We start from the raw sequence: 23882 nt of genomic DNA, 5'->3' as shown, positions 1-23882 counted from the left end.
AATCCTAATCATACTAACTAGGAAAGTAAAGGAACGCAAGATAGAGTAAATGCGGAAACGTAATGCGGTAAGTAAAGAGGTAAGTACAAGAGGGATGCAAACTCCCGAGTAGACACGGTCATGTAACGTGGTTCGGCACAAACGCCTACGTCCACGGGACACCGAGGCTCTTCCGATCACCGTCTTGCACTACGCCACAAATGGCGATGCCGGCAAGCAAAGGCAAGTGCCCACAAGACACCGAGTCTCGTGCACCGCCACCGTCTCTCTCGGTCACCCGGCCGAAATCCACTACGGAGCTTCTCCACCAAGGAAGGGGCCTCCTCTTCCCCTGCACAAAGTGTCGTTGCCACTCCACACCAAGACGGAGGGTCACACGGCGGATCACAAGTTGCTTGCCGTAGCAAGGCTTCTCTTAAGGGAGCTCTCGCAAGAACTAATCCCTATTACAAGCACTAAGCACTCTCACAAGTGTGCTTAAGCCTATATGATGTACAATGAAGCTCTATGGTGGTTGGAGATGTTCTTGGGTGTGTGTGGGATGTCCAGCAACTCCAGCACAAATCAAATGGCCGGGGTGAGGCGTATATATAGGCCACCAAGTCTTGTAGCCGTTGCTCCAACGGTTAGCTGAAAATCTGCGTATCACCGGAAGAACCGATGCCTCTTGGCGGGGTAGCGTCGGTTCATTCGGTCACTCATAACCCGAAGTAGCCGTTGGACTCCTGACGGCTGACGCAGTGACCACCGGTTGAACCGATGCTATTGCACCGATGCTTCACCGGTTCAACCGGTGTTGAAGGAATCTTCTCCTGGACGCTGAAGTCATTACACCGGTGGTATGCAACGGATGCACCGTCGGTTGAAACCGGTGCTGAAGAAACTTCTCCTGGGCACTTGACATCGTCTCTGGTACAAAGAACGGCCAATGCACCGATGCCCTTTCTTGGGACCGTCGGTTCAACCGGTGCCTGTAGGCTGACTTGGCTTTGATTTCCTCCTGCACCAAACATCGTAGCGTCGGTTCTTCCGACAAGCGTCGGATGCACCGGTGCCCCTGGCGTCTCTTTCTCTTGTCATCACTTGAACCTAAAAGCTGAGAATGATCATCTTAACAATCATATTAGTCCAAGTGTTGTGTTGTCATTCGATCACCAAAATCACTCGAAATGGCATAAATGGTGCCATGTTCGTTACAACCACTACTAGAGATATTGCCAAGTACTTTAGTGAACGTCGTGATGATCTTGTGAAGTACTTAAGCTCTAATTTTGTTAGCTTTGTTGGTCTTACCTCTGATATATGATCTGGTAATGCTAAGAAAGATTACCTTAGTGTGGTTTGTCATTATGTTAATTCTGATTGGCAACTAGAGAAGAGAGTGTTGGGTCTCAGACTTATTGATGTCAGTCACAGTGGTGACAACATTGCTGAGCGTGTGCACACTGTAATCTCAGACTTTGGCTTGACTAATAAGGTGTTCTCTATCACTCTAGATAATGCTTCTGCTAATGCCTCTGCTATGGAAGCACTGACACCTTTAATTAGAGGTTATATTGGTGATGAATACTTGCATCAGAGATGTGCATGCCATATAATGAATTTGATTGTTAAGTCTGGCTTGAAAAGGCTTAAACCTTACTTGCAAGCATTTAGGACTGCTATTTCATTTGTGAACTCTTCTAACCAGCGCATTGCTACTTATAAGTCCTACTGTATTGCTGTGGGTGTGAGGCCTAGGAATTTTCAATTAGACATGGATGTGAGGTGGAACTCCACCTATCTCATGCTTAAGCATCTTGTTCCTCACAAGCAAACATTTGGTGTGTTCATCCAAACCCAGTACCCCAGAGCAGAAGGTACTCCTTATCTCTTAACTGATGGACATTGGTATGTTGCTGAAAAAATTCTAGAGTTCCTTGAACTATTATTTTATGATTCTACTGTTGTCTTATCTGGTGTTTACTATCCCACTGCTCCATTTATGTTGCATAATCTCATTGAAATTGCTGGACAACTTAAAAATTATGAAAATGACAGAATGCTTAGAGAGGTGGTAATTCCTATGAAATCTAAATACCTTAAGTACTGGAATGACATACATCTGCTTTATTCCATTGCATTCATCATGGATCCTAGAGCTAAAATAAAAGGTTTTAGCAATGCTCTCAGGCTGCTCTCTAGTTTAACTGGTACTGACCATTCTGCTTATTTTACCTCTGTGAGAGCTGCTCTGTCTGACATGTTTGGCAAGCATGAAAACAAGTTTGGTTCTATTAGATTGGCAAGGCCTACACATAAACCTTCTACTGGTAAGAAAAAAGCTCAATGAGGTAAGATTTTTGGTGATGGTTCTACTTCTACTACTTCTCCTGGGTCTGGTCTTGGCAGTGTTGGTACTGGTGGTATTTTTATTGTTCCTCTTAGTAGAAGAACATCTGCAAGTGCTTGGTGGTGCATATGGTATTTCTTCTGAACTTACTGCCTACCTAGATAGTGACACTGTCAATCAGTTTGATGATGATTTCAACATCTTGACCTGGTGGCATGAGCACAAACAGTCTTATCCAGTACTTTCTATCTTAGCTAAGGATGTTTTAACTGTGCCTGTTTCTACCATCTCTTCAGAATCTATCTTTAGTCTAACTGGCAGGATCATAGAGGAGAGGAGGCGTCAGTTGAAGCCAGAGATGGTAGAAATGCTCACATGCACCAAAGACTGGGAGGCTGCAGATGAAAGAGCTCAGCACATTGTGGAGGATGGAGACCTGGAGGCAGCTTATGAAGATCAGTACCTTGATGAAATTCCAGCACAACCTGCTGTGTAATAGGATAGTTTATTTGCACTGTATGACTATGAGGTGAACTTAAGACTGGAACTTGAACTTAATGAGCTGGGTTGTACTCTTTTTTCCTATCTAGGGTTTTCTCACGAGGTGTGAGTTTTTACCTAGATAGGTTTTTAATGAGGCAGCCATTGCACAAAACAGCTCATCCTTTAATAATCTGCTGCTTATCTCTTGCTGTGTGTTTGGATTGTGTATGTGTGTCTGTGTTGTGATCCTAAACTTGATATTTTGTTGATTTCTATCATTTTTTGTTACTCAAGATGAATCAATCTGTTGAATGAGCCATATTGGGATTTTAGTGTTTAGCCTCGTGCCTGGGCACTTGGGCGGCACGAGCACGGCGGCGGCACGGCACGGCCCGAAAGGGTTTAGTGCCGTGCCTGGACCTCAAGTCCGGCACGCTGGGCGGCACGGCACGGCACGAAAGTATTTTCGTGCCCAGTCGTGCCGTGCCTAGATGTGCCTGGGCCGGGTCGTGCTGTGCCGCCCATTTGGCCATCTGAAGCCACTGCCACTGCCGACACCAGCCTCGCCGCACCAAAATCAGCGAGCTTCGCGCCGCCGGCAGCCTCGCCGTGGTCGAGGAACACGCTCCGGCCCTTGACGTCCCCGGGCACCACGCACAGCCCCGGCCGCGCACCCAGCGCGCGGAGGCGGAGCTCCTCCGTTCGCGCACGTCGCGCCTCCTCACCCGCTCGAGCTCCCAGCCGCGCAACCAGCGCGCGCAGGCGGAGCTCCAGCTCCTTCGTTTGCGTGCGAGCTCCCGGCCGCGCCTCCCCGCACCGCCGTGGCTCCTCCGCTCCTTCGGGTGCCCGGCGGCGCCGCCCCGCGGCCGTCTCTGTCCCTGCTGTTGGATCCTCGCCGGCCACCATCTCGCTGCCGCTCCCCGCCCCCAAGCACGGCCGGCGAGGTGCCGGCCATTTGCCATCGCGGAGCGTCCCCAACCGTGGAGAGCAGCGGCCAAGAGGGCCCTCCCAGCGCCCGGTGCGGCTCGGGGAGCAAGTCGGGGACTGGATTGTGCCGCTGCTGCGATTTCCAGTGAGTTCCTTGGCGGCGAAGATGTGGTCCTCATGGGCGAGGAATCCGCAGAAGGCCGGGCCAGCTCCTCGAACAGAGACCCATGGTTGCTCTTGCTCGCCTCCTGCAGCATGGTGCCTGAAGGATCAAATCAGATTAATTTGATCAGATTATTTTCAGGCTTTCGGACATGGAACGGAATTTTTTGAATTCATTCAGGGGAGAGTAGGCAAACGGGGAGGATTGGGGCACGTACTCCTGAGCAAGGTTTTTTTCCCCGACCGGTTGACCCAAATCGCCGGCCACCGGTTCCGGTTTACCGTACCGGTTGGACCGGTTACCGGTTTATACCGGCCAAACTCAAATTTGAATTCAAATGACGCAGTTCAACCGGTTCGTACCGGTATACCGGCCGGTTAGACCGGTATACCGGCCGGTTTGACCGGTTTACCGGCCGGTTTGACTGGTAACCGGTCAAATTCAAATTTATTTCTTTTTTGGTTTAAATTCAAATGCCCGCAAAGTATACTAAATAAATGTTTGTATAACATATTTTAGTCTAAACGAACCCTCCAACCCTCTTTTGTACTACTTTTACATTGTATTTGTATACTTTTGTATGTACGTTTTTTTTGTTTAACTTTAAATCCCCGCAAACTATATTAAATGAACGAATTTTTGAGAAAATTTGACACCATTAGATTCGTCGCACCTTGAAGTATTTTTAGGAATTTTTCATTTTTTGAATTTAATTTTAAATTTTGAATTTGGGCCGGTTTGGTACCGGCCAAACCGGAACCGGGACCGGACCGGTTCCCACCGGTTAGGTGAACCCTGCTCCTGAGCCCGTGGATCTTGTCGGGGATGACGAGGAGAGAAGGCCCCGGGTGGAGCGGGCCCTGCAAGAGGCTGCGCGAGACCTCGGCGGGCTGGCACGCCACGATCACCTGCTCGTCCTTCGCCGCCGGCGCCACCCTCCGCCCCCTCGCGTGCGAGGCTGCGCGCCGCAGGCACCTGACCAGTATGCCCCGGGCAACGCGCTGCTCATCTCTCCGACACCTTTTGAGCTGAGCTGAGCCGGAGCAGCTAGGAGCTAGACCAGGCGGCAGGCGGCGATGCTGCAGGGGCGGGGAGTCCGTCGCCGAGCGGAGGAGGGGTAGAAGAGACGAGAGTGGAATGGGCTGGGTTGGACGCGCGGGCTGGAGAAAAGGGTTCGGGTCAGGCGCTGGGGCGAGTGCTGACGTGAGCCTAGCTGGACCGACTCGTGCTGACATCTATGGGGTAAAAGTGGTAAGAATATAAATATTTTCTTTCTCCTATACTAATTTTGTAGTGCCTAAAATAAGAATACTATTTCAGAAGGTGACATTCGTTATAATAGTAGAAGATTAAATTACCCCTACAGCCCTCTTGCCGTCTTTTTTTTTTTTTTTGGAAACCTCTCATCTGGATTCATGCAGTTGTAGTATCTGTTCGTACATGCTTGTAAGATACAAACTTGAACACACTCACACTGCACCACACACGTACAAACAAACCTACATATACAATCAAACCAGAAACGCGTCCTTTTTGAAATCACCGGAAGACTCCGTAGACGACGGGCACGTCGCAATACCCTTGTGGCTCCACGCGCGAGAGGCAACGAAAACAAGACGACCAGCAAGCCACCACAACTCCTATATAAGAACTCACAGACCCGACGCCAGCACCGGAGCACACGCCGACGAAGGAGAGAGAAGTCTGGAGTACCTTATTCCGACGACGCTGTCTCCCCCCAAACAAGCGCCGTCGAGAAAACACTGCCAACGACGAATCTGAGGAAGAAGAAGCTGGAGAAAATCCTTGCTCCGAAACGAAGTCTGGACTCATCACCAACGCCTCCACCCCCAAATCCACCGCAGCACAAGGAAGAGCCACATACCCAAGGGCAACAGCAGCCCTCAGAGGCAAAAGACGCCGCCGCCAGAGCAGACCACAAAGACGACGACAACAGCAGCAGCCCTCCAAACGAGCACCATCCTCACGAGCTATCTGGAACCTATTAGGAGCTATATACACCGGACGACGAGGAAGATCCGGTTCCCCTACCCCTCCGGCGCCGGAAAGGCCACCGGAGGAGAGGGGGAACCGGCCAGCTCGACGCCGGAAAGATTCGCCGCCCTTATCGCCTCGCTCTTTACTGTAGCGCCTGGAAAGAACGAGAAAGGGGAAGACTCTCCCGACTTTGCTGGTGAGGCTTTTGAGAGAGCGTGCCCGTGCCCTCTTGCCGTCTTGCGGCCGGGAAGCAACCAAATGGAACTGTCGGGGCGTCGAGGAGCATGAGTAGCGGCGGCGGTCGGATGCCTGGCTGGTGGGCCCGAGGCGCAGGGCGTAATGATCTTGGAGGCGGTGGGCGGGGCCCGTGCGCGTGCCAGCCCGTTTCGGGATGTGTCATGTGTGCGGTTCGTACGGGATTTAGCCCATGGTTGTGGGCCCAAGGGGGCGAATGCGGCCCGATGAGGGAGCAGCCCAAGAAGATCCTGGGCCGGCGTGATCCTCTAGGCGCGACGCGGGGCTGCGGGGAGCATGGGATGGGACCCATGGGCCGACAGGTTGCCACTGCGCTTGGTCTTTCCCCTTCTTTTGAGCCGCGCACCCTGCAATGCACACAGCTCCAGCTTTGTGTTCTAGTCCTCGCCTCTTTTCCCCCTTGAAACATGAAAGTTTTGGATTCACTTTTGTTCGGCTTTCTTCTCTGGTACCTTTGCTTTTGGGACTAAGGGGCTGTTCGGCTGGTGGAAAAGCCGACTGATTTCGGCTGATTTAATAGTACCATGTGAGAGGAAACAAGCCAAAACAAGCCGAAATAAGCCGGGAAAAGACAAACGAACAGGGCATAAGATATATGGAAATGCCATTTGTCCGGTTTAGAGAGGGAACATGAAACCATAATCCTTGGAGTGCCGTTTTTTTAGCGTTGAGCTCATTCCTTTCACAAACGATTGATTGGGCACTTTTTCCTAAATGTTTGACCAGCTAGAAATAGTGAAATACCTATCTTTATTACACAGTTCTTTCTAAATAACATTTCTTATTCACACACCTGGTTAATAAGACTGCAAAAATGTTTGTTGCTTAATAATACCATGGACGTTTTCATCAATCTTTGCAGGAATAGGGTATCAATATTTTTGTTTCTCGAATATGCAGGAGAACTACATATCATTATGTTAAGAAGAAGTAGAGTTTGGCAAACGCGGAACTGAAGCTCACGCCAAATACAGAAACACCACGGGGTGTGAAAGACCGGAACTAGATGCCCAACTGGGGCAACCTGTAAGCGTACTACTCGCGCCTTAAACAACCATTTGTAAATGTGTGTAGTATGGGGATCTAGGATGTACTAGGCACAAGGGAGCGAGTGGATGTACATGCGCACAAGTGTATTTGTACAAGTTCATAGATGATGCTATACTGATACCAAAGGTGTAATAAAAAATAAAACCCTAAACTCCATATATATAATTTATAAACCTCGTAGATCGCAAAATAAATAAAGCCATGTTTAGTTCCCACCCCATAAACCCCGTAAACGCAAAAAAAACCGTCACATCGAATATTTCGACACATGCATGGAGTACTAAATGAAGTCTATTTACAAAATTTTTTCATAGATGTGCTGTAAATCGCGAGACGAATCTAATGAGCCTACTTGATCCATGATTTCAACAGTGATGCTACAGTACCATCCGCTAATTATTGATTAATCATGGATTAATTAGTATCATTAGATTCGTCTCACGATTTTACAACCCATCTGTGCAAAAAGTTTTGTAAATAGACTTCATTTAGTACTTTAAATTAGTAAGATTCTAACGCAAAAAAATTTTTGGGCTGGAACTAAACAGGACCTAAATGAGGGGCGTTTAGTTCCCAAAATTTTTCACCTCGAAATTTGTGCCTTCCTCTTTAGACACATGTATGGAACATTAAATATAATTAAATAACAAAACTAATTGCACAGTTTGGATGTACACGACGAGACGAATTTTTTAAGCCTAATTAGTGCATGATTAGCCATAAAGTGCTACAGTAACCCCACATGTGCTAATGATGCGGTCAGAGGGCTCAAAAGATTCGTCTCGCGGTTTTCCAGGTGAGTTCTGAAATTAGTTTTTTAATTAGTGTCCGAAAAATTATCCCGATATTTGGTCAAACTATTGATGTGATAAAAAAAATTTTTGGTTTGGTAACTAAACGGGATGATTACACAGTGCTCACAGCGCCAGCAAAGCACGCCGGCTGCGTCGCCTCTGTTCCGCCTTCGCACCCAAAGGCCAACTCACAAAACCATCCGGGCCCCAATCCATCCCTCTCTCCTGCTGCTCTCCACCTCCGCCGCCTCCCTCCCCTCGCCAACTGCTCTACGCACGGCGGGGCGGCCGCTCGCCGGCGGCCAAACCCTAGGTGATCGCGGAGAACCAACAACGCTCCAGGCGCGATCGGCCGCCGCCGCCATGCAGGGCTTCCCCGGCGGCGCCCTCGATCCGCAGCAGCTCCAGGCCACCATGGTCGCCATCGAGCAGGCCTGCTCCCTCATCCAGGTCCGGTTCCGCAGCCCACGTCCTCGTCGACGAGCTTAAATTCCGCGAGCTCCGTGCTTTAGCGCTGTGCTCTTCGGTGCCGCGGTGTTAGATTCAGAGCACGTGTGGACTTCTGCAGGGTTTGATCGTGCTCTTAAGCCATCGATGAGTTGCTTGGGTTGTGTCGATCTCACTCTCACCACACCTTGTTATTTCAACCATAGGTCAGCGAACTCATTGGTTGTGGGTCGCGTGCCTGTTGATCAGTGCTTATGTGAGCGTTTGATGTAGGGATCCCCATTTGGTGATGTGGTTTGGCGATGGGTTGGTTGTTTTATTTTTGCATTTGAAGCATTGAATTGCTTGCTTAATTTATGTTATCTTGGGCACCTCAATTGGTTGCTTCAGAGTGAGATGTTAGTACCTCAATGAGTTCTAAACACATTTTGTGTCAGTACCTCAATGAGTTTTAACACATTTGAGTTGGTTATGAATCCCATATTGGACTGGTCTGTTAGTCTGACTTGGTGTTTTCTCAACCACTGGTACAATAGGGTGGCTTTCGTGAGTTTTATGACACACCTGTTCATTGGATGACCTGTAGCAATGGAGCTAGCTGTTAGGAGCGCGTATTAGAGTTGCGCTGTGTAGAGAAAGACGCTGTCGGAATAACATTTTCTGAACCACAACACAGTAATCTGATTCTTAGCCGTTCTAACCTTTGCTTCTTTTTGTGTCAATGTCTTCTTTTATTATGGCTCTGGATGCTTAGTTTATTCCCTATCATTAACCAAGCTGTCCAATTATGTGGAATTTTTTCTTCCTGGTATCCATCTACCGCTTAATATGGAACTGTGAACTTGGGTTTTCTGGTAGAATGCTATCTATTGCATCAACATTGATTTACTAGCTATCCTTTTGACAATGCGTAATTTTGCAGCTACACATGAATCCATCTGAAGCGGAAAAAGTGATAAGTTCACTGCATTCGTCTCTGATGCCTTATCAAGCATGCAGATTCATTCTTGGTATGCTGTTTTATATCTATGTGCCTGTGATGAACTGGAATTATTTCTCGATAGAGCATTTATCTCCACTTTTATTCTGACTTCTGAGTAAGGTTTAGCACTTACTGGCAGAAACAGGAGCCAAGATGTGTTAGTGAATTAGTGATGTTCTTTCTATACAGCCCTTGTACTCTACTGTAATGTTTATTCTTTCTGATGATATGTTTCTTCCCTTTTGAAGAGAAACACATCTTTATTTGTTTGTCTGCATTGTTGTTCTGCAGACTGCATGTAATAACTTTTTGAGTTTTTTTTTGTTATTTGTATTTTGGGGGCTTTTGTGCCATTTTAAGCAGAATAATTTTTCTGTTCATTTCTCATAGAAATAGATAAGCCTTGCTCTTCCCCAAAGCCAAGATACTTGAAATGTGCTGAAAACATTGTATTCTCCCAGAGACATCGCAAATGCCTAATGCAAGATTCCAAGCTGCTGGTGCAATTGGTGATGCTGCAATAAGGGAGTGGGGAATCCTTACAGATGACAACAAAAGATGCTTAATACTGTGAGTTTTTCTTTTTGACGGTGAAAGCTTTCAATTAATGTGAGAGCAGCACCTTTTAGTGATTACTATAATTTTTCTATCTCTGTAGATTCTGCTTGAGCTATGTTATGGAGCATGCAAATTCCCCTGATGGCTATGTGCAATCGAAAGTTTCTGCTGTGGCAGCTAGATTACTGAAAAGAGGCTGGTTAGTTAATATTTTTCTACCCACTTTAGCAGTGCAATGTCAAATGCATCTCTTGTATCTGGTACTTTGTCTTGTCGTAACATGTTTGTTAGCTTCTATTTACTCAGATTTTTTTTATTTTCTTTTTGTTCCCTGTTTACTTTGGTCAAGTAATGCTTCATTCGTATTGACTCGTATTCATATTCTCTAAATTTTTCATTGGTTGGATTGCTGAGTTGGACGTGATTTCATTCAAGGGGTGATTTGCAATTCATGCATACAATCCTTCCTTAAGATAACTTTACATTTCAAACAGAAATGACCTGATTTGTTATATTTAGCTCATCCGTGCTCACTTCAGACTGGACAACGCACATGATTGTTCAAGATGATTATATGCCAGAGGAAACCTAATCGTCAGAACCCAGACTCACAAATATTTTGGTTGTAGTCTTTGAAATGAACTTTGTGTGTTTCGTTCAGTGCACTGGAAGGCGATTGATTGGTCTACTACTTTGGCCATCAAAGATTTTTGATATTCAAATACATCTGTCTTGACACGGAATATGTCTGCAGGGTTGAGTTTTCGGACCAAGAGAAAGCTGCTATCTTCTTTGAGGTACCCATTTCCCTGGAAGTTGGCAGCTACAGCCTTACAAATCAGGATTAGCCTAAGATTTTGTGATTGTGGATCTTTATGCAACAATGCTGTACTTCATCTTTTTTTCTTATTGGGAACACTAAACGAAAAAAGCATGGAGAAACCCGAGCTGCAAGAACTTATGTAGCTCAACTAGATGGATATGGTGTTCCCCCCCTTTTTTTGTATTTTTTTTGGACCTTTACACCCTTTGAGCAAACATAGAACCCCAACTTGGTGACTGATTTTTTTTTTCAATTCAGTCTTTCTTATCTGAATTTTAGTCAATCAAGTTGCACACAAGGTTCTTGAAAACAATTTTGTATGTGCATGTCTGATACGCTTTTCAGGTTGAGCAATCCATCCGGGGTATCCATGGGCCTAATCGACAGTTTGCTGCGATCAATTTCTTGGAAACCTTGGTATGCAAATTCTCTTGAGGCCAATTCTATGGGTTCTTCCATTTTTGTATCCTTTTCCAATTGATCTCGATTACATTTCACGTCTGACCTAGGTTTCAGAGTTTTCCCCTTCAACTGCTTCTGCTATGGGCCTGCCTAAGGAATTTCACGAGCAATGTGAATGTTCACTTGAACTGCACTTTTTGAAGGTTGTTCCCAAATACATAGAAGTTTCGGCAGGCATTCTTACATGATGATACTACAGCTATGCCAATCACTTAAACCTTTTTTATTGACATTTGACATGCTACTATTGCTCCAAGGATTTTTATTGCTGGGCACAATCTGCTGTATTCAATACTGCGGATAAAATCTTGAATTCAAATGGAACTATACCCGAGGAGAGAGCATGTTCAGCGGCGTTGCGCCTGATGTTTCAGATATTAAGCTGGAACTTCAAGCATACAGTTGAGCATGAGAGTTCAGATGCAAAGATAAATTCTGGCTTGAGGATTGATACCATAAATCTGAAGAAGTTTGAACGTTCGTTGGTGAAGGTATACCCGAAGAGAAACTTTCATGTTTACCCTGTTTCAGCTTATAAATGGTTGCATTTTCTTTTGTAGCCAGGGTCTATGTGGAGAGATATTCTAATATCAAGTGGACACGCTACCTGGGTTTTGAACTTCTACACGACCTTGCGCCAGAAGTACTCATATGATACACTATGGGGTGATTCTCCTATTGCTGTCTCTTGCAGACAGCTTATAGTGCAGTTATGCTCCCTGGCAGGCTCTGTGTTTCCTAATGGTATATGCTTATTTCAATCAGACATTTTTTTTTGTTTAAGATTTGGACCATTTCAACCTTGAACTCTGGCGATAGTATAACTTCTGACCTGATACTACAAAACCGTTGATCACAGCCTCAGACTACTATGAAACACAATCCTAATCCTAAATCTTGGCGATGTTTGTGATAGATGGCATCCACATTAGACCACTGTTATGAGTAGCATCTGTATACGTTATGAGGTTCTTGAGAGTATATATAGAAATCTGCAAGTGTGCTTCCTTATACAATGAGGAACTACAAATACAAAACAAACATGTTAAATATGCTAGATTTTATGCCCACAATCACTGGTTTTGGTTCTACATCAGACAAAAACACCTGAGGGAGTGGACAATTCTTATAGTTTAAGGTTGCAAACTGGCCGGTTTTTGAGTTCGGGTTTGAAGAACTGAGGCCAGTGTTCAAGTTTGCAAAAGCTGACTCTTTTCATTCAGATTTTACAAATTTGATGTATACCTGGATAACATATAAATAAATAATTTCATATGCGGTCTTATTTATCTAACATGTTCACTTTTCATTCTGTTTTCAGACAATGGAGATGCACAGATTAAACACCTTATGATGATATTATCAGCTGTTGTTCTATGGATTGAGCCTCCTGATGTAATTGCAGCATCAATCCGAAATGGAGGAAGTGAAAGGTTCTCTCAGGATCCATGTTTGCAATCTTTATTTAATCTAAGGAAAAAGTTGAGAAATTTTTATGAGTGAGATTCACCTGTTTTGCAGTGAGTTTATAGACGGTTGCCATGCTCTGCTTTCAATGGCGTCTTTGACTACTGGCTCACTTTTTGACAACCTCCTAAAATCAATAAGGTCAGGTTTGCAGACTGTTGTATACATCTAGTTCCACATTGCAACTTAGGTGACTTTTTGGTAACTAGTTCCTTGTACTCCTACATATTAGTCAATTACGGAGTAGGCCTCTAGTATGTCCAATTTTGTAAGATGTTACCACTTACCATAACCAAGACCCCATAGCTATTCCTCTGTTTTCCTTAACATAACTGGCATCCTGTAATAGTAAAATATGTATAATGGCAAATGATAAAAAAGCCACTGTTGTGAGTATATTCAGAATATGCTGCACACTTCACGCCATTTGTCCAATATTTGATCTTTTGTTTAACACACATGCTTGCAGGCACTACGGCACAATTAATCTGCTTTCTGCTTTGACATCAGAAGCTGTCAAGTACGTTCTCGATAGCCAGAGCGAAGAGGAAACCTGGGGTGTAGATTCTCTTGATATTTTGTTAGAGACATGGAATGTTATTCTGGGGGTATTACCCTTTACCTTTGCACGAAATTCTATCTATATTTTTGTGTTTTCTTTTTTACACAACCTAATCAAATGTTTTTTTACAATAACTACTTCCAATTTCCAGTGTGACATGGATTACAACAGATATTTTATTCAGTTTTATTCCAGTGTAATCAACACAAAATAACTGTTGGTTACATTCTTTTGCTCTTTTTCTTGGATTACAACAGATATTTTGATTGTTTCTGACACCATTTTTTTCCTTAGTCTCTTTTAATTGAAGAAACTTTTTACCTCAAAAGAAGCTAGAATAAAATGATAGTGCTAACTTTTAATGTATACCATTTTAACAATATTGAGACTACATGGATTGATTTGTCTTTTCCATATACATTCTAACTACATCATTTACATAGTTACATGTGCACCCTTTATCCCATTACAACTATGGCATCAACAGTTCAACACCTTTCAAATTATTCAGTAACTATTTACTTTGCTATTTATACAAGGGCTGTTCATAACAACTATATGCTTGAACATTTGCTCCGCTTTGTAGAAAATGTGTCTGAATACGTACAAGATAAATCAAATCTATTTCATCGATGCTGCACAAAAAGAAAAAATGTATAAGTATTGACTTCCTGACCCATATAAGTCTGGAAATGTTTTATTTAGTTTTGCTTGTGGATAAATGAAATATTTTATTTATACATGGAAAAGTCCAGTTCACTATCAAGTATGATGTAGGTCATTTTAGTTTTGTTGTAAGTCAAACTTCTCTAACTTTGACGAAGTTTATAGGAAAATATAATATATCCAGAACTACAATACCAAATAAATGCATGATGAGGACATATTTCATGATGGATTTAAGGAAACTAGTATGATGTTACAGATGATGGTACATTGTTATATAAACTTGGTCGAAGTTAGAGAAGTTTGACTTTGGAAAAAACTAAAACAACCTACTGTTGGAATAGAGGAAGTCGTTTATATTGCACTTTGTCAATTGGGAAAGCCATCTTAGTCTACTTAAGTTGATTTGTAAAGCTCATTCAGCCCTTTTGTTTATTACATAACCATTAACTAAAGCCTGAGGGTTTGTTTATTTCCTGTTCCTTTTGCAGGATGTCGATGCCGATAAAAGTCCTATCTCAGTTGATGGAGCGCTTGCAGCTTCAAGTTTGTTTAAGATTATTGTTGAGTCACACTTGAAGGGTATAAATCTTTTTTTTTGTTCTCATTTAAATGTACCGTCAGACTTGGAAGGAATGTTGTGCTTGATGTTATTCACATGAAAATCGTTTTCTATTCTGTTTTCGTGCGGCACACTGATTACCCTTATTTTTTCTGACATAGCTGCTGCTGATTCTGCATTCGAGGATACCGATGATACTGAATACTTTCATGTTTCTGTTTCAAGTATGCTTAAATTCCACAGAGAGTGCTTCTGTTCCAGTATCCCACCTCTTTTGTATTCAACATACTAATGAATTACTGCTTGTTCCAGAGCGTGATGAGCAGTTGGCCTTGTATGCTCTGATTGCACGTGCTGCTCCAGACACTACTATTCCATTTCTTGCACAATTATTCTCGGAACGATTCGCACGGCTACACCAGGTCTTCATGTTAGCTTCATGTTTTAATTTACCACAGCTATTATGCGTCCCTGCTACCATAGCCTTATGCATTCTACTGATGTAATGTTGTGCTATATTTGTAAAATAATATTTAATAGATTTTTCTTAGCAGAGAAATGGTGAAAGTGATCCTACTCAAACACTGGAAGAGCTCTATTGGCTGTTGTTGGTTACCAGTCATGTCCTAACTGATTCAGGCGAAGGAGAAACACTGCTCGTAAGTACTCTAAAAGTTCTCTTTCCTTACTAGCATTTATAAAGCCATACCATGGTTATGTCATCTTTGCTAGCATATCATGAATGTCCTTTTCGTGCTTCATATCATCTCTTCATATCTCTGTTATTGAATTATTTCACATTATTTGGTGCCCCATCGTGTAATTTTGCAAAGAATAGAGACTGCATTCTTGTATTCTTTGTGTTAAATTTATAACTTATATAAGCTAAGATACATGTCCTAATGCTCAAAGTTGCTAGTGTTAATTAATTTTGAACAGATTCCTGAAGCATTACAGGCTGGACTTCCCAACGTGATTGAAGCAGCACAACATCCTGTGGTTGCACTCTCCTGGTGAGAAATATGGCCTCATCCCTCCCTCTTTCATTTCCTCGAAATCCAGCAAACAACTTGGACCTTTTTGAATGAAAAAAAGTCAAAAACAGAACCGTTTACCTACAGTTTTTGGGTCAGTTTCAGTTGTGAAGATCCATTTGACTAATGATCAGTGTTAATATTTTTATGGCAATATAACTTGAATAGTTCTCTTTATATTGCAGGTCTATAATAAATTTTTCCAGGCAGTGTCTAGATCCAGGAATTAGAGCAAAATACTTCAGTCCACGATTAATGGAGGTACTTTTCTGTACTGCTATCTGTTTTCTTCATTTTGTAGACACAAGCCTTTTTTTTTTCTGGACCCAAGCTTACAAATAATTTTTGCCTGTGCACGGTTCTTTGTTTTATACTTTATTTCTTTATAAACACTGTCTTAAATTTTGTATTGATGTTGGCAGGCTGTAATTTGGTTCTTGGCCAGATGGGTTGCAACCTATTTAGTACCACTTGATGTGAGTAGAGGGCAAGTAAGCAGAGGAGAAATTGATAGTATTGGTACAAATGGATCCCAGCATTCTAGAAAACTGCTAAACAGTTTTGCTTGGGAGAATAACCAAGGAGAGCTTGTTCTTGATTTTGTTGTTCTCATTTCAATGTTAGCACTTACTGCATATCAGGGAGAAAATGAGTTGCAGGTAAGCTTTGCTTTTACTTATTTATATGGATTTGTGCAGAGTACGTGCCCATACATGCTTGTCCATGCTTATTTTGCAATGCGCACTGAGCAAAATACCATCAGTCCATCTAGTACAACATTTTGATTTTTTTACTTCATGATCTCTGGGATGGAAGCCTTATTATTTTACCACACTATGTGGTTGATCCAAAATATCAAATATTGACATATTGTATAATTTGACCAAAAGTGTGTGTCTACATAACATTCCCCAAAGTTTCAAGAGAGTATTTTCATTGGCATTAAACAAGATAAAAGTTTCTTCTGGTTCTGTTTTGCTGGTTATCCCTTATCTGTTGATTTGATTTCTTTTGTCAGACTCTGACATGCCAGAAGTTACTTTCTACGGTTGTTCGCCGGAAGCACACATGTGCTTATCTTGTTCAATTGGTAAGCCCAAATCTACTGCTACAGCCAATGACATCTTACTGATATTAGGATTTTGCATATAGTACCATGCACATTAGTTTGTGCATGCTCAAAAGTTTTACAGCATCGTCTGATGTTTCGATGAGCAAACTCTGGTTCATATTATTGATTCCTATCCTAACTGCTAATTGAAGGATGGAAACGTTAATGACCAAGAAGATAATTGTAAAAAAAAAGTTATGCTGGTTTCATGAAGCCGTGACTTTCAATTTTCACAAGCTCTGCATTAGAAGTGCTATCTAGAATATCTTAGTGTTGGACCAAGGATAAAGGCCCCCACCCCTCCCACTATAACACCTGGGTTTTATGGTCGGGTTGGCTAGGTGGGGCGCTCTAACTTGGTACCAGAGCCGAGGTCCTAGGTTCGATCCCTCCCGGCCACGCATTTCCGCTGCGCGATTTCCCCTGCGTCTCTCGTGTGCTGAGACCTGCTGCGGGCTATGCCGGGCTCGCACGCCGTAGGGGGAATGTTGGACCAAGGATAAAGGCCCCCACCCCTCCCACTATAACAACTGGGTTTTATGGTCGGGTTGGCTAGGTGGGGCGCTCTAACTCTTAGTAGTTGGTACCTCCTTCTCTTTTCTACTTGACAAAGAATTATTGAACAATGAACTGTGCTATTAGCATTTTCCTCATCTTTGTGTTACTCTATCCTTTTAGGATTCATGGCGTGATCTTACAAGAGCTTTTGCAAGTGGACGCTCTTTGCTTTCATTGAGTGGACGTTTACAAGTAAGTGATGTAACATATGTACACATCATACTGTTCTACCCTATGCCTTCATATCTGTGAAGATCTTATCCTTTTATTGCCATTTTTCTCAGAGGTCGCTAGCAGAAACACTTGCCTGTGCAGCTTCCTGCATCAAAGATCCTGAAGCATCTGCACAGTAAGATTATTTTTTACTTCTGGCTGTTATTCTAAGAAACAATATGAGAGGTTTAACAGTGCCTGTATTGGTTCCTTTAAAGGTACCTGAGGGATCTCATGGGACCAATTGCAGGGTGCCTAGTAGAAAATGCTAGTAGGAGTGATCTCAAATCTGTGGCACAACAAGCAGATGTTATTTACATGGTAAGTCTGCATGATCTTTGCTTTGTGCTCCTTTAGACAAGAAATAAAGGAAATAAGTCCATGACTGCAGGTCTGTTGTCTATTGGAACGACTAAGAGGAGCTGCTAGGGCTGCTCAACCTCGCACTCAAAAAGTTCTATTTGAGATGGGTCGTACTGTGATGAATCCACTCTTGACTCTTCTGGAGGTCTACAAAAATCAGGTATGGTTATTTTTCAAGCATCCTACTATCACTATACAAGTGAACCTTTAAGATCGTGCAATTGATTATGTTTCCTGTTCTTTAGTCTACAGTCGTATACATGATACTCAAGTTTGTGGTTGACTTTGTTGATGGTCAAGCTGTATTCTTGGATACTAAAGAAACATCAGCTTTGGTGAGCTTCTGCCTACGACTGCTCCAGATATACTCCTCGCATAACATTGGGAGGGTAAGAATATAAGTTTTTACTATTTTTTATTTCGTGTTAATAATTTTTCCAATATCAGCTGATGGTATAATGGACTTTTGCTTAAGAAAGGCAGTTCCAGAGCTCCATTATTAAAGGGTATCTTGGATTGCTGCAAGTTGCTGGCTCAGATTGTGGATGAATTAAAATTACTTAATTTGATTACTAGTAAGTGTTAGGTGTCTTATGATTTTGAATGAACTGGGAACTAGAATGGTTCTCAAAGAATCGTTGCCAACCATTTTACTAAAACCAATAGTAGTAACTTCACGATAGTAATTATATTTCCTTCCCTTTTTGGTGTTACCCCTACCTCACTATTGACAGCTGCCTATGCCAAAAGCATTCTAAGCAATTTTTTCCTCTGGCGCTTCTTTTTTTTGTTAATTTCTGCAGAAACGCTTGTCGCATTAAAGAACTCTGTTCTGTTCAAAGAAAAGATCTAGTTGGTGATGTTTAGGTGACACTAGTGCAGGTTTAGATAGTCATCAATTGTTAATAACTTAAATAGTCTGAAGTGATTACTTGAGTGATGCAATATTATCGAGAGACAAGTGTGGTTCAGCATGTTGCAGAAGGTTGGTTTGCAGGCTTGTAAGGGGCTCAACTCGATTGTCATTGTAGGCGTGTGGTCCATTTGGAATCACCACACCTGCTGTGTTTTTTATGGAATTCTGCCTAATCTAGTGGGAGTGTTAATGCTCGCTACGGAGGGCAGCTTTGGCTTGGCTGGGCCTTGGGGTTTGTCTTACCTCGCTGCCCTTGAGCCAAATGGAGGCTTTTGCTCTAGGTCGAGGTCAGGATGTCTCTGGTTCAATAGGTGCATGTAAACTCTTCGTTAAGGTGTGAATGGGTGTTGGTGTTCAGTTTGTTTTACGGGTTTTAAAACCCTTTTTTCTTCTTAATATAATGATACACAGCTCTCCTGCGTGTTCGAGAAAAAAAGAATTTAAAATGTTACTTGCAGTTTGCAACAATAAAATTCCCAATAATTTTCTTCAGGGCCTAACCCTTATATCTAATTTGTAGGTGATGCTCTCGCTTTCTTCAAGTCTGCGTAATGAGTCGCAAGCAGAAAAATACAAGGATTTGCGTGCTTTGCTTCGTCTTCTTACAAATATATGCTCAAAGGACTTGGTAAGTTTTGTTCTCTTACACCCTATACTGTGTGTTATCTGACCAAAATTTCCCACGCAGCTAATAGACACTGTTGACAACTGCAGGTTGGCTTTCTGTCTGATTGCAATGGTGAAGGTTCGCCAGATATTGCAGAGGTACACACTACACAGCTGATGTTTCTGCAATTTTGTTTCTTTCATTAAAAAAGTGTATGTAGTATCTTTCATGTTGAGTGTCAGATTGTTAGGACTTGGTTGGAATCACCAACTGAAAACTCCAGAACATTGATGCCTTGTTTAGTTGCTCCTGTAAAATTTTTGAAATGGAATCTTTTCATATTTGAAGTATTAAATATAGACTAATCACAAAACTAATTACAGAACTCGTTTGTAAACTACAAGACGAATCTAATGAGCCTAATTAATCTGTCATTTGCGCATTGTCACGGATGATACGATTTGAGGGAGGATTACGGCGTAGATTATATTTGAACGAAGTAGCAGGACGTGGCCCTGGACCTTTGCGGCGCGGCGGAGCCGTGATGAGCTCGACGGCGCACCGGCAAGGCAGGGCGACGGCTTACAGATAAATGAATCTAAAGCCTACCTTCCTGATCCCTAGGACTTGGCTTATATGACGCCGAACTTTCCTAACAAACCGCTAAGCAACTTATCTCCCAAGCTAACAAAACAAATCCCTAAAATATCTCTAACTAATCTTGAACCTGGACGTCCCTCCGGACTCTCTTGCGCCGGCCATACGTGCGCCCCACATGACAAGCATGGTTACTGTAGCAATTACTGTAGAATTTAGTGTCTAGTCATGACCTAATTAGGCTCATTAGATTCGTCTCGTAATTTACAAGCAAACTATGCAATTAATTTTTTATTTCGTCTAGATTTAATACTTCATACATGTAAGATTCCCGTTCGATGTGATAGATTTGGAATTTTGAATTTTGCAACTAAACAAGGCCTGATTGTTCATGCCATCTTTAGCCAACTCTTTTGTACTTATTTTTTTAATAAGAAAATCACAAAACCATGAGGATATAGATTCGTCAATCAATACAAGGGTCAAACTGTTATATTACCATATACCTTGGGTTTGGACTTTGGACTCATAAGGTGCTGCATTCTGCTTGCCGGTTGTATTTTCCAGCCAAGGAAGAAAACTTAAAGAGGTCAATAATTTATTTATTTAACCAAGCGCGTTGCTATTTCTTCAGATGAAGAGAGAATTGTAATTATTTTGAAACTTGATAAATGAGATGTTATTTTCACAGGTTATCTATGTCGGTCTTGATATTGTGACTCCCTTGATATCTTTGGACCTTCTGAAATACCCTAAACTCAGTCGTGATGTAAGCCCTTCTGAGTTTTCTCCTTTTGTTTTGTAATAGAGGAAGTGGCAATTAAATGCTAACAGCAAGTCTGGTTTCTTTTGCAGTATTTCGTGCTTATGTCACACTTGTTGGAAGTATACCCAGAAAAGGTTGCTCACTTAAATAGGGATGCTTTTGCAAGGATTATTGGAAGTCTTGACTTTGGGCTCCATAATCAGGCATGAACACTCTCTAGAGCTGCATTCTCTGTTCTGTTTTTTTTTTGTGTCTTGTCAGTTTGGGAATTGCTGAATAAAACAAATATTCGACCTATATTTGCAAAAAAGTTCTGAACTGAAGTCGCATAGTTTGTAGTAATCACTGTATAGTTTCTGCAAATTGATTGCTGCTACTGAAAACTTAGTAGCTCTTGATCCTTTTTTCACTTCAAAACTTAACTGCTGTGAATAGGGAAGGCCAGACAATTAGTTTGTGGGCTCTTTGAAACGAAGTATATCTGAAAGCTTAGATTGGAGTCTAAGGACCAAGCCACAGGATAACTTTGGCTATTATTTATGGGAACGTATTAGGTGCAAACCAACCTCTCTGTGCAAACTATGGAAACTTCAATCTGGATCATCGGATCAACATCCAAGGGGCATGGGGGATTGAGTAATTTTACAATCTGGACCCGCCCTTGGATTGGGTAATCACACTTTTGCAAATCCCCCCTCCCACCACTCTGCGCCCCTCCCCTTGGATGTTGATCCGATGGCCCAGATTGTAGTTTCCATAGTTTGCACAGAGAGATTGGTTTGCACCTAATATGTTCCCATTATTTATAGGGATCTGTGCAGAGCAGGTGTTTGATGATCTTGTTGGTACACAAATCTATCATGGAGAACGTAGAAATCTGATAGAAATGTCACTTTCCTTAATAATATCCAAGCAGATCATTTGTGGACCAATAGGCTAAAATTACCCTGGTTATAATTGGTGATTCAATTGGTTCTTGAAGAGAACCATGTTCCAAATGTTCACAAGTAGATCTAAGTCCACCTTCAGGAAACTTATGGAACTAGTGTGAAGTTAGTTGTTATCAACCAAATGAAATTCACCCCCATTCACTTCTGATGTCCTTTACAAATTGAATTCTCTGTTGTATGTGAATTAATTTTCACCTTTACACTGAAGTGCAAATTTTTATTCTTCCAGCTGATATAGCTCAGACTTTTTTCTTTTTGGTCTGTTGCAGGATACCGATGTTGTTGAGAGGTGCCTGACAGCAGTAAATGCTCTGGCTTCATACCATTTCAAAGAAAGGCTGGGAGGCAGAGGACTGAACTCACAGCTTATGGAATCTGAAGGATCAGGTGGCAAAGTGCAGGAAAGCATTTCAAGTCACTTCTTGAGGATTCTCCTGCAAATTCTTCTTTTTGAAGATTTCAGGTGAGCTCTGCGTAGCATTATTTGATTTTAAGTAGCTTCCGAATCTTAAGTGAGGCAAAACTTTATTTGGCATAATTTGTCAATCTTTTTTTAGTAGCTCCAGTTCTATGTAAAGTATACTCCTAAGCCCTCACGCTACTGTTACAGATTGGAATTAGCAGGTCATGCTGCGGATGCTTTGCTTCCTTTATTGTTCTGTGAACAGGAGCTATATCAGGTCTGCCTCTCTTCTGTAGAGATGAAAACAAGTATTGTATCACGGAGTTATTTATAATCTCACTGACAAACATTTGTTCCTTTCTGAAGTTTGTTTTGCAATTCTATCCTGTACCTTTTGGTTTTAAGTAGCTTAATATTCTCACCTTGCTTCCATCATCTGCAGAGACTGGTCCATGAGTTGCTCGAGAAACAGCAGAATCCGACCGTGAAATCAAGGCTGGCAACTGCGTTCCATAACCTCACAAGCTCAAACAATCTCTCAAGCTCGCTCGACCGGCAGAACAGGCAGAGATTCAGGAAAAATCTCCTCAGCTTCCTGGTGGACGTCTCAAGTTTCATGCAGATCAAGTAGATCAAGTAGATAGTATGATGTCATGGACGCAGTGACGTTTCATTAGTCAGTCAGACCTGGAGAAGGTCTTGCACCAAGCACCATTGTGGCAGGCAGGCAGGCAGGGGAGTGCACGTGGGCACCCCCCGGCAGCCGGCAGGGGTTGGGTGATGAGCGAGAACGCTACCATGAGGCCATCTTTGTCCAGTAGACCTTGAAGGGGTAGTGTCACCAGAAAGGATAGGGAGATGTGCTAGTCTTAGGGTTGGCATTCATTCGTAGCTTCGTTTGCTGGGAAAGGTAGAGACGTCCCCAGCCATGTGCTCATCGTGTATATGGTTTTGTTGGACGTGCTACACAGAAGTGGTGGGAATTTTGTTGCGACAACTATATTGGCTCGATACGGCAGTTTCCCACAGGTAGAATGTAGAATTGGTTTTAGCTGGTTGCAACGAGATGGCCAGTTGGTGTAAATTGTGCCTGTAATACTGCTCGACTTACACATGCCTTATTTGCAAATGGTTAGTGCGTCAAGGGTTGCTGTAACCAGATGGGTTTATTACTTGGGAAAATTGGTTCCATAGGCCCAAAGAAAGCTTTGCACGCACACTTCCAACCAAGTGATGAGCAGTATGATTGCGGGAGGTCTTCAACCTTTCGTACCAAATTTGGCCTGCGCTCATGATGGCACTGCTTGCAGGTCCAGTCGTGCCAAAACTGGCGGGCACCATGTGTCTCGGTGGGGGGCACGGGTGTCTGTGGCCCTGCGTCTGCGTGGGCATGCCCGCCCCGTTGTCTGAGCATCTCTAGTCTTCAGCGGCGGCACTCCAGTCCACCGCTCGCCACTGGGCAGCTTGTGCGTCGGTGGCCGGCGTGCGCGAGCTGTAGCTAGATCTGGGATCGAACATTCTGTGTGTGAGCAGGCACGGGGCCAATCTCTTCGAACAGACACTGCTTTGAATTCGATTGGTTGGCTGCGTATGGCCGCCGGTAATTTCCTCCGTTTCTGCACAGCTATTTGCAAAAATGGATCCGCTTAGCTAGTGTCAATGAGAGTTTCATAGGAGGGTTTCATAACATTAAATACTATTATTTTTGCTGACATGGCAAGGAGAGAGAAGGACGTAGTTTCATGTGATATGAGAAGAATTTCATCATCATAAAATTTATCTGGCACAATTATCTAGTTCTCACTCTAAATAACTGTGCCCACAAAACTTCCA

At 43.0% G+C, this 23882-nt stretch overlaps 1 protein-coding gene across 2 annotated transcripts; it reads left to right on the top strand.

Annotated features, from left to right (window-relative positions):
* The first annotated feature begins 8170 nt into the window (after positions 1-8170).
* Positions 8171-23208, top strand: LOC120650789 (exportin-4-like). Of its 2 annotated transcripts, XM_039928057.1 has the most exons (32): positions 8171-8452; positions 9372-9459; positions 9893-10001; positions 10090-10188; positions 10744-10786; positions 11158-11229; positions 11322-11417; positions 11532-11765; positions 11835-12018; positions 12596-12707; positions 12796-12882; positions 13211-13349; positions 14461-14551; positions 14693-14755; positions 14844-14953; positions 15086-15190; positions 15471-15544; positions 15751-15826; positions 15988-16224; positions 16584-16655; positions 17355-17426; positions 17519-17583; positions 17666-17768; positions 17839-17970; positions 18056-18199; positions 19247-19354; positions 19441-19491; positions 20622-20699; positions 20786-20899; positions 21916-22109; positions 22257-22326; positions 22492-23208. In XM_039928057.1, exons 1-32 carry the CDS (start codon positions 8366-8368, stop codon positions 22678-22680), a joined length of 3498 nt encoding a protein of 1165 aa, XP_039783991.1. In that variant the 5' UTR covers positions 8171-8365; the 3' UTR covers positions 22681-23208. The 2 variants fall into 2 exon arrangements, with proteins under 2 accessions (XP_039783991.1, XP_039783992.1); XM_039928058.1 differs by lacking the exons at positions 8171-8452; positions 9372-9459; positions 9893-10001; positions 10090-10188 and having other exon boundaries at positions 10740-10786; positions 11329-11417.
* Positions 23209-23882: the final 674 nt, after the last annotated feature.

This window comes from Panicum virgatum, chromosome 9K (genome assembly GCF_016808335.1).
Source record: "Panicum virgatum strain AP13 chromosome 9K, P.virgatum_v5, whole genome shotgun sequence".
NCBI classification, from domain to species: Eukaryota; Viridiplantae; Streptophyta; class Magnoliopsida; order Poales; family Poaceae; genus Panicum; species Panicum virgatum.
Note: the sequence above shows the minus strand (reverse complement) of the source record. Positions and strands in the feature narration are given on the sequence as shown.